Source organism: Limulus polyphemus, unplaced genomic scaffold, assembly GCF_000517525.1.
Source record: "Limulus polyphemus unplaced genomic scaffold, Limulus_polyphemus-2.1.2 Scaffold6426, whole genome shotgun sequence".
Taxonomy (NCBI): domain Eukaryota; kingdom Metazoa; phylum Arthropoda; class Merostomata; order Xiphosura; family Limulidae; genus Limulus; species Limulus polyphemus.
In genome coordinates, this window is record NW_013672036.1 from 16,414 (window position 1) to 28,483 (window position 12,070).

At 33.3% G+C, this 12,070-nt stretch overlaps 1 protein-coding gene across 1 annotated transcript in view; it reads right to left on the reverse strand.

Moving 5' to 3' along the window:
• Positions 1-7,251: 7,251 nt before the first annotated feature.
• Positions 7,252-12,070, reverse strand: part of LOC106473711 (tubulin-specific chaperone A-like) — a 7,036-nt gene continuing 2,217 nt past the window's right edge. Inside the window, exons 2-4 of the mRNA XM_013934388.2 lie at positions 10,924-11,029; positions 9,966-10,052; positions 7,252-8,858 (exon numbers count right to left, since the gene is read on the reverse strand). Coding sequence (XP_013789842.1) covers positions 8,775-8,858; positions 9,966-10,052; positions 10,924-11,029 — 277 coding nt within the window. The 3' untranslated portion in view covers positions 7,252-8,774. The remainder of the gene's footprint in view (positions 8,859-9,965; positions 10,053-10,923; positions 11,030-12,070) is intronic.

Genomic DNA, 12,070 nt, shown 5'->3' on the forward strand with positions numbered 1-12,070 from the left:
AGCGGTCGGTCGAGCGTGAAACACAGAAACAATGAAGCTCAGCTCATTAGCGGGCTCTATTCAGAATAAGCCAACAGGTAGCGCTGAGAGGTACGTGTTGTTTCTCGCCTGCACTACAGTTTTACCACCAGTGACAGAATGAGAAACGTACTGTATAGAATAGCCGTAATTACCTCAAAAGGAGAGTGATTCCAAGTAAAATAACACCTAACAGACTAGACGATGCCCCAGGGGTATTTATACTACTGGAAGATAGGGGGCGCGTCCATTCAGCAAATGAATCCAATCTATTTCTGAATCCATCAAATATTTTTTTTTAGCCTCGAGCCTTTTTTCAAATTAACTTCACAAAAACAGAAACACTGTATTCGTTTTTTTGTTCTGTTTTAATATTCTGCTGAAAAGTAGATTTAAGAAAGGAAAGCTCGTTTTGTATTGGTGTAATTCACGTGTAGAATAGGAGTATAGCAGAACTTGACCTCTGAGTCCTACAGCCTACAACATTACAGTCCTTGACCTCTGAGTCCTACAGCCTACAACATTACAGTCCTTGACCTCTGGGTCCTACAGCCTACAACATTACAGTCCTTGACCTCTAGGTCCTACAGCCTACAACATTACAGTCTTTGACTTCTAGGTCCTACAGCCTACAACATTATAGTCCTTGACCTCTAGGTCCTACAGCCTACAACATTACAGTCCTTGACCTCTAGGTCATACAGCTTACAACATTACAGTCCTTGACCTCTAGGTCCTACAGCCTACAACATTACGGTTCTTGACCTCTAGGTCCTACAGCCTACAACATTACAGTCCTTGACCTCTAGATCCTACAGCCAACAGCATTACAGTATATGACCTCTAGTCCTACAGCCCCAACATTACAGTACATGACCTCTAGGTCCTACAGCCTACAACATTACAATCCTTGACCTCTAGATCCTACAGCCAACAACATTATAATCCTTGACCTCTAGATCCTACAGCCAACAGTATTACAGTATATGACCTCTAGGTCCTACAGCCAATAGCATTACAGTATATGACCTCTAGGTCCTACAACCCACACCATTACATTACATGACCTCTTGGTCCTACGGCCTACAACATTACAGTAAATTACCTCTAGGTCCTACAGCCTACAACATTATAGTATATGACCTCTAGGCCCTACAGCCTACAACATTATAGTACATGACCTCTAGGTCCTACAGCTTACGACAAAAACGACAAAGTCCATTAATAGTTTTTAAATCACAAGGACAGAAACTCTTAAAAACCAGTCCATTAATAGTTTTTAAAATCACAAGGACTGAAAGATGTTTTAAAATATTTATCAATCAAATATTGTTCTTTTAAGAGTGGAGTTCATTAGTAGAAATAAAACAACGTAACGAAGTAGATAAACATGATTTGTTCATACTTACTAAAAGGGTTTATCTTGGAGGTAAATTTAGTAACCGTAAGTGATTTAAAAAACAACAACACATCTTTCACACTCCCAAGCAAACCCACATTAAACAGAGCATACTTTTAATATTTCGTATCCATACTTACACATCTTCGCCTTCTTGGTCTGTTGAATTGATTTTTCCCGCTCCTTCAAAAGTGGATAAACACTGGTCGAGATATATTCTGTTCCACATGACAGCTGCGTTTCTAACTAGGCCTAATTAACACTGCATTCAAAACAATTTCACAAAGATAGCCCTCGCACGACAACGAAATGAGAGTGGTCTTTAAATCTTTTTGATGCATAAACCACATCATTACCAAACTTAGTCACAAACTGTGCTTGGTATATTATCAAAGAACTCGTGCCGAGTCCACGTGCTCGTAGAGAGGACGACGGCTTTTCTAATTGCAGACTGACGCATGTTAGTAGGGGATGTTTTGGTAACATTGGAGGCGACTCCTCTTTTCTAACTGAAAAGGTTTTAATGGATAATAATTGCCGGTAATAATGACATATTGAAAGTGAATGTGGGCGAATAACCTCTACGTTTTATGTCAAGCCACTACGTTTAATTCCAACATTTACTCCCTCTTTGAGAAATGAAGGTAACATCGCTTTAAATACACGGTGTTTTGTTGTTGTGTTTATCTCATTCATCGCTCGAGTTGAGTCTAATCTTTCCACGTGCCGAGTTATGAACTATTCAGGATTTGAGTACATTACAAAGTAGAGAAAAATAATTTTGGGTTTATATTTAGTATGGTTAGTAGCCTATACGATCACATAAGTCTATTTATTAATCATTTACTAATTACTTATTAAATGCCCCTATGTATAAGCCGGGTTTTGATACCCGTGATGGGCAGAGCATAAACGTACCATTGTTTAGTTTTGTGCTTAACATCAAACATACAAACTTATTACTTCCCACTCTACGCTTCTGCTACCATCTTCAGGGTGCCCTCTATATGAGCTATTTCAGTGTTGGTAATGACAAGGATTCGATCCTGGGTCTTCTTCTTGTTCTATCATCTGGGGTCTTCTTGAGAGAGAGAGAGAGAGAGAGATGCTGGTGAGCTGTTCTATCGTCTGGGGTCTTCTTGAGAGAGAGATAGAGAGGCTAGTGTACTATTTTCTCGTCTGAAGTTTCCTTTAATCAGCCAATTATTCCAACAGCTGCAAGAGGTATATCCAAATTTGGCTGACATCTATGCTGGTGAAATAAAATATATCGAAACCCTTTAATCTGTAATAACAGGTATTTGTCGCTTATTCTCGTACAGAAGCTTACATGGTATATAATTCATTGAAAAGTCCCTTTATTTACACTTACTGATGCCAGCGCACCTAGCGGAGGAATTCGTGTTTGTTCTGTAACAATAATAATAATATTAACACACACATATATATATTTAGATTTATCAATTGATAAATAGTAAATGTGATCTATTTTTATTTCTCATCTTTTTGATACATTAGCGTTCCTGGTAGAAAGGTAATAGTTGGAAATAAAATAAAATCCTGGGTGCAAGTCTAAGCATAGAAGTGAATTAGTGTTAATCAATGTTTTAATCGATCTTTGATTATAAATTAACAGTAAGAAAGTTACTGTCAGTGTGTTTAGGAAACCGGTCACTTTTTATAAATAAAATTGATATTTTGTAGATTTTTACTAATAATTTTAACCAAAAAATTTAAAAATATCAGATCAGATTTTCAGGTTGGCTATGAATCGGGCAAACACCTGATGTACTTACCGCAGCTTTGGAGGTCCGAATTTTTTTAAATTAAAAAATATAAACATTACCTGCCACACGCTGCGTGCCAGAGTGACTGTATTACGTCATTATCTTTAATGACGTGATTAGTAGAACACAATTAGGGAGTAGGTTATGCATCTCTTTTGAATGATTTAAGTACGTTTATTACTTATTTGTTTAATTTCATGAGTTTCTTGAATTTAGACAAGAGCAGATAATTTTGGTCACTATGACGTTCAAAACAGTAAATATAGAGAGTTGATATTATTTGTACGTAAGTATGTATGTAGGTGTAATATTATCAAATATTCAGTATTACCACTTCGTTTTAATTTTAAAGTCTATTGTTGACCTGTAGTATTTCTTGTCTAAGGAACGTTACGCCTTGCAGTTGTCGCCGGTTGTTTTTTTTTTAGGCCTTAGTGGCCAAAAGACTGACGTGACCTTTTCAGGGTCACTATCACAAAATGCACGTAGGAAAAAAATTAATTCTGTTTAGTTTCACCAAAGGAAAAGCTGTATTCCATATGTGGTATACTATACTGTAGTCCGTAATATTCGTATTCTGTTTAGGCTTAACTTGTCTTGTCAGCGTTATGGATTATGTTTAAGCCTAACTTGTCTTTAAAAACTACATTGGGTTTTCAGCGTTATGGATTCTGTTTAAGCCTATCTTGTTTTTAAAGTGTACATTGTGTTGTCAGCATTATGGATTCTGCTTAAGCCTGACATGTCTTTAAAGTGTAAATTGTGTTGTCTGCGTCATGGATTCAGTTTAATCCTAACTTGTATAAAATGTAAATGTGTTGTCACCGTTATGGATTCTGTTTAAGCCTAACTAGTCTTTAAAAAGTACATTGGGTTGTCAGCATTATGGATTCTGTTTAAGCTTAAGTTTTCCTTAAAGTGTACATTGTGTTGTCAGAACTATGAAGACTGGTGAGAACATCAGACAAAAAAATTTTTGAACTATATCCTTTTTGTCTTCTTTGAAAATTTTGCCAGTTTTCATATTTACTTTAAATGATTTAGTCTTCAACCATATTCTGCCACTCACACCATCACATGCCCTCTGGTGGCTAGGCGGTAAATCAATGGACTTATAACGCTAAATACTGGGTTTTAATACCCGCGGTCGGGGAAAGCACAGATAGCTTATTATGTAAATTTGTTCTCTACAACAAACACCATGATATCCCTTTTCTTACCATTTGAATCATTTGCTCCCTTATCATTGCGGATGTAACGTTCCAATGAGTTTATTCAATAACACCTCGTTTTGTGTATTAATTGTATATTTCACAAACGTTCTTCTGAATGACGTAATTTTCACATCATATTAACATCTACATAATTATTATTTCAAGTAACAAACCGTTACTGTAATATCCTTCGGGGGCTCAACGGTAAGTTTATGGGGTTGGTTACAACGCTAAAATATGGGGCTCGATTTCCCTGTAGCACAAATAGTCCATTATGTAACTTTACGCTAAAAACAAACTTACTTTTTTCTGTTCTACCATCTCTTGTTGCAATTGTTAACAACATGCCACTTTGTTAGATTTTGTGAGCACAATTGTATCAAGTTATTTATCTTCTACGGCCCGGTGGTTAGAGGGCGCTCGACTCGCAATCTGAGGGTCGCGGGTTCGAATCCCCGTCACACCAAACATGCTCGCCCTTTCAGCCGTGGGGGCGTTATAATGTGACGGTCAATCCCACTATTCGTTGGTAAAGGAGTAGCCAAAGAGTTGGCGGTTGGTGGTGATGACTAGCTGCCTTCCCACTCAATTTAATGATCGTGAGTGATTGTATCATTACTAGAACATTCCATATACGTTATTTGTATTATGTTTAACCTGAATAAAATACATCATAAGTGTAAATGATATCATTAATATCCCAAATATAAAAATATTTACTTAATTCATGCACCTAAGAATATGGAATAATAACATGCATGATGCAATGTCCAATAACTATTATTCTTTCTAACTAAGACAGGAAAGGCTTAAAATAATTGCCTGATCTGAACACCACGAGATAAACATTCAAATTGAAAATATTCTAAACTGAAAGCAAGGTATAATTATACATCATTCAGTAGGTTAAAACTGTGGTTCGTTGGTAAAAGAGTAGCCAAAGAGTTGGCGGTGGGTGGTGATGATTAGCTACCTTCCCTCTAGTCTTACACTGCTAAATTAGGGACGGCTAGCGCAGATAGCCCTCGTGTAGCTTTGCGCGAAATTCAACAAACAATTTATCTTCTATGTGTTTTTCCTCCTAAAATGGTTATTTTAGTTTAATTATTCTCTCGGTTTTTGTATTGTCCCAAACATATCTTAGCGCATAAAAAATATCATAAAAGGAGTGTCTGTTGCAACAGAAAATAATATCCTAAACAGAGTGTCTGTTGCAATAAAAAATATCTTTTAAAAAAAAAAGAGTGTCTGTTGCACTTAAAAAAACAATAAGCCTGTAACAATAATTCACGGTTATAAAAACCGTTGTTATGAAGATTGAGAATAATAGGTCATTGTTTCAAGAACTGGAAATAAAAGGCTGCCTGTGACAAAAACTTAGGAATTCGTAATAATATAGGTTGCTTTTAACACGTAACAAATGATTTAGGTTTTCAGGTAACTAAGATGAGGAATAGAAGCAGGTTGTAATTTTATGAGTTCATTTTGTGTAACTGCTGAAACGCTCTATTCTCGAACCTAGAGGAAAGCTTATTTTACTTTCATCTAAACTCTAGTAGAATTTTGTATTTCGGAACTGCTGAGCCGGGTTCGAATCCGTGCGTTACCACCAAAATATTCCCCACACTTTAATCTGTGGTGTTTCATAAGAGTGACAGTCAATCCCTTAGCGTGGATAATCAGTAGTTTAAAATTAGGGACGGCGGCAGATAGTCTTAGCAGTTTTATCATCAATCTAACTATCTAGTGTTAATATCAACATTTCAGTAAAATATTGGAATTTTGTTTTGTAGCATACGATGTAAAATCTCATACAAAACTTCACTGGAAGGTTTGGCTTAGTGATTTAATATTAACGTCTAATTATTAACTGTATAAAGCACTGAATGTATTTATTTATCCAGATATAAAAACAAAACTTACTCAGCGTGAAATATTGTGGCGCCATCTTTTTGCCATTTATTCGTAGCATAATTGTTTAACTAATTACGTCCTCAAACTTCAGATACATGGACAATATAAACCCAAAAAATTCATGAAACACTAGCTTGTTGACGATTTTAGTAAAATGATGAATATATGTTGCCTGTAACACATTCAGTTAAATATAGATTTTGAAATTGTTGAATTTTAAAAATACCTCATCGAAGAACTCAAATTCACAGCGAGATATCGAACCCTGGATTTAAGCGTTGTAGTTCTGTAAACTAACCGCTGACCCACTAGGGAAAACGTAAGAAGATGAAACGGCAGTAATAAATATAAATATGTCGGTGAAGATCAGTAAACAATAAGTTTTTACAATTTTCAGTTTTATACTATTACCCGATATATATAAATCTGATCAAAAACACCTTAGGTGTGAAAAAAAGGTGCGGCCAAAAATGGATTGAGCGTGCGACTTAAAGGAATGAAATCAAAATTGGTGGCCAAACTGGTAGCTACACTTATAGCATTGATAACACTTTTAGAGCAAATATTCATTCATTAGTTAGCTAGGCCATGTTTTTTGTTCAACTTGGGGGGCATGATAATGGGTAAAACAAACAAAAAATAATTAAAAATAACTAATATAGGTTGCTTTAAGTACCAGGGAAGAGGTCCACGATATTCAAGGGTAACAAAAATAATAAAAGTGATAGTTTTCACGATACTACGAGCATCACACTTGCAGCCTTTTTAAAACTTTTAGACTAAGATACAGAAGAATTTAGTTATGGTACAAACACGTGCTCCAAGAAACATTTCTAAAAGAAAATACATATTTATTAGCAGTATAATACAAAATCAATATAAACAATTTATTTAATCACAACATTAGGCTACTTGAAAACAAAAAGATACAATTTCGTTTCACTATAAGTTAGAAAAACAAAATTATTATTTAACCAAATTTATGTGCAAAAAGCATTATAATAGATTTTACATACAGTTAAAGATTCATACATCATTGTGTTTTCAATAAAATGCAAAAATCAAATTAATTGTAACTATGACAAATATTTAGTTCAAGAACCATAAAAGGATAGTAAACATATACAAACTGTGACTACGAAGTGAAATACCTGTTTTAAATTGTTACTTTCTTAACAACCAACAATGGCTATCAAGTGAAACACCTGTTTTAAATTGTTACATTCTTGACAACCAACAGTGGTTACCGAGTGAAACACTTGTTTTAAATTATTACATTCTTAACAACCAACAGTGGTTACCGAGTGAAACACTTGTTTTAAATTATTACATTCTTAACAACCAACAATGACCGAAACAATCGTTTTAAATTATTAGATTCTTGACAATTAAAACAACTAAAAACAAACTTTGGTAGAAAAGTGAGCAACAAGTATACTACACGTCATTAGAGCTGCTTTTCTTTAGTAGTTGGAAATTAGTGAAAAAAACCTATATTTTATACAAGTTTCACATGAATTATAGAACACTTGAAATTTACCGTTTTCTAGTTAAGTAGAAAGAAAATGAAAAATAGACTTTCAACACTCCAAGCACAAATTTGAACACTACCGCCATCTATTAAACAGTTAAGCTACTTTTTTCCACTTACATTTAATTATCTGCTTGTATTTGATATTAAGCTTACTAAGTCAACTAAATGTTTAAGGTGTTTCTTTTAAAGTTATAAAACCAAGATATTATGTTCGTAGAAACCAATAAACGTAAAAAAAGTTACTATCTGACTAATTGGAAACAGAGAAAAGTTACATATTCCACCAAGTTTGCTTTTCACAGACTATAACAATATGTAGGACTAGAATAACACATCATTGATTAGTATCACAATACTTTCTATTAATCAGCAAGTCATCCTTACAGTACAGTACTTTAGCTCCCGAGCGACACCTACCAACCAGTGAAGATTGGCAGGTCAAAATATACCTGCATAGTCTGATTTTTTAATATAAACAACGGATGTATTTACTAAGCCTTACCAACAATTAATGATAACTTTTTTAATGAGAAGTACAAGTAAGGAAAGCTATCAAATGTATAAAAAACAAACACCAGTATTCACTGTAAACATGCACTTATGTTTACTTCAGCTTCTTGCAAAATGACCTGATAAATAGAAATTAAACTGAAAGAGCCAGGTTAATTATCAGTGAAGGGAAACTAGCAACACTTTCAGGTCAGAATATCTATCTAATATATATATATATATATATATCTAGAATATGAGGCATCTTAACCTTACTGGAATAAAGCAAGCCCATGAAACAACATATTGTAGACACAATAACGGTGAGATAAATTCATTATTTATGCAAAACTACAGCTGAAGAAACAGTGTAATCCTCAAAATGTTTCCCGATATAAATGGAACGTAAATGCTCCAAATTAATTTGGAGATGATTCAGCCATCTGAAGAACAGCTTTGGCTTCCTGATAGTCTTCTTGCTCAGAAATATCAGTTTCAGCTTCCTGAAAACGAAGAAAAGTACTTACTACAATTAAATAGATTTTGGTTCTACTCTTCATTTTAATGTATAAAAATATTTCCTACATCAAAGTTGCCCCACCACACATGATAATTAAAGTACACAACTGTGTGCCACTCTATGATAAAGTTTAACAAGAAAAGGCTTTTAACAGCTGGTTTGTTAACTTGTCTTTTGATAAGTTTGCTTCTGACGTTGATCTTAACCGGTAATCTTTAACCAAACCTAGGTGGTTCAGTGAGATCTTATAAATTGTATCATTAAAATAAATATGTTTAAATTTTTAGTTGTACTTTTAATAAGTTTGGTAAAGACAATACACATATATGTTTGCATGTACACTGAAAAGTATCGAACCAAATTTGTTATTAAAATGTAGCATCAACTATATATACACACACACACACATCAAAACTAAAAAATAACAGTAAATAATGTAGCATCAAAACAAACATTTAACTGTTAGAAAGCACTAGTTTAGCTTGTTATTCTCACTGTTATTGATACTTTTGGACTTAATCCTAGATATAACAAGTGTAATAAACACTTCTGAATGTTATAAAGACAAGTTGGGATCAATATATACATACATACATACATACATAACATAGCTGGCTATGGCAATATAGAAAGTTTTAATGCTATAAAAAGTATTGAAACAAGAAAGTCAAAACTACAAAAACTGAGTTACTTAAAATGTAATCATAAAATTCTAAACAAAATTTTTTGGTATAGCTTGAGTAGAAATTTCGTTTTGTCAGTAACACTCAGATGGACAGAACTTCTGTCAGTAACACTCAGATGGACAGAATTTCTATGTTATTCCAAAACTTTACTTACGAAATCCAAATTGAGACTAAAAACAACTTTTTTAATTGAATAAAACAACATTTTGAAGAAAGATTGTATGGATAAGTTTTTTTCTTTGTTTGTTTCGGATATTTGTGAAAAGCAACACCAGGGCTAGCTGTACCCAAACTTGAATTGATAGCAAGCAGCTAGTCAACAACACCCACCACCAACTCTTGAGCTACTCTTTTTTTGAAGAGTGGGATTTTGACTTCCACTCTTATAATTCAAGGAAACTTACCAGTACATTTTTAAGGTCTGTATACGCTGTATTCAGACGTTTTTGGCAATCCGGTATCATCATCAATGATTCTTGCAAGACTTCCTCCTGCACGTAAAAATTTTTTAAAGAAAATAAATTAATTTGTTCTGACCCACAAAAATTATGCAATGATAAATATATAAAACCCTTCAATACAATAATTATAGAAGAAAAGGATCTTGATGTAATGGTTGATTAGTCTCTAAAGCCATCTAAGCAGTGTGCTGTTGCTAGTGGGAAAACAAATAGTTCTGTAAATCTTGTCCTATTGCTCCAATTTTCTGATGATAATAAAGTGCCCCCCCCCTGGCTCAATGGTATGTTTGTAGTTTATTACGCTAAAAATCAAGTTTCGATACCCGTAGTGGGCACAGTAATGATAGCCCGTTGTATAGCTTTGTGCTTAACCAGAAACAAAGATATTGAAGTTTTGGGTGTACTTGACTTTGAGGAGGTTAATATTTTAACAAAGGGGATAAATTGGGCAAGGAAATGACAAATAGCATTTAAGGTAAGTTCCAGATAATTCAATATAAACTATTATTACCACTTTTAGATATTTGGTACAAGGTATTATGGAGCTCTTTCTGGTGGTATTGTATAAAATGGTATCGTGCTCCATAATACCTTGTACCAAACAACTGAAGAATCTCTTTCTGGTGGTATTGTATAAAATGGTATCGTGCTCCATAATACCTTGTACCAAACAACTGAAGAATCTCTTTCTGGTGGTATTGTATAAAATGGTATCGTGATTCTTCAGTTGTTTGGTACAAGGTATTATGGAGCACGATACCATTTTATACAATACCACCAGAAAGAGATTCTTCAGTTGTCACATCTACTAAGTAAAATGTGCATCTTTAAATTTAAAAACAAAACTAGGTTTTAATTGATAATTTATAAATAGAAAAACTAGTTACATATAAACTATCACCTGTTTTCTAATATCGTATTCATCTTTTCCTTCAGCTTTCATTTTTTCTAATTTTCTTTTCTCTTGTTCAGCTTCTTTTTCGTACATATTTTTCTCCTTCGATAACCTAGAGCAGAAACAAGAAGAAATAGAAACGTTTTCATTAATCACATACAGTTTGAGAGATTTGGCTTAAGCAGTATAGATCATCCAAATCTTAAAACTTATAAGAAACAGAATAAAACAATTCTTCCATCATGTTTATAAATAAAAAATTAAACATTCTAATATTTTGTATATCACTCTCTTAAAATTAAAGGCTTATCTGTCACATATAATTGGGTTTTAATTTTAAGTAGCCCATTTTACTTTTTTGAATGTATATATATATATATATATAATTTCTGTTATCCATACACGTGCAGGTGATATAAAATAATGTCAGTACATGTGGTTTCTTCCACAGTTCCAACACTTTTCATGCATTTCTGCAAACAGATTACATCCAATTCTACAGTTTTGTGTTAAACTGGTACCACAAAAATTGGAAAAAAAAACATGTACTACTTACAAGGAAGATAAAAACTACATGTACTAAATACATATATTATATATTAATACAGGAAAAATGTTACCCATGTAATGAAAAGATTATCTTTATACGTATGCTAGTACTCCTTTACATTAACTTGATGTAATGTAGTAACATGTTAATGTAAGACTTACACTATCTATTCCAAATCTAATAATAGTAATATTTTAAGTTGAGACGTAGGCTGAAGAGCACAGCCATAAAGCTGTGAAAATACTACATATATGAACCAGAAAAAAAAAATTAATTCAAACCTAGAGATGCTTTGAATATATTCTATATATTAAATATGCTCAAAAGAAGTCCACACCTATGTATGTGTGTGTATAAAATATACAAGATTGTTACTTTAATTATTCTTCAATAAGCTTTTGAATTTTGTTCTCTAATTTTTGTCAGCAATAACTAATGCACTACACATATGTTAGACAATTAATTTTGATAATTTTTTTGTCTTTGAATAATAACCAGTTTAAAATATTTAACAACTGTTAACATTTTCTTCTGGAACTTCTAAAGCAAGACATTTAAAGTTAGTGTATTAATTATTACTTTTTATAAATTGTATTAGTATTT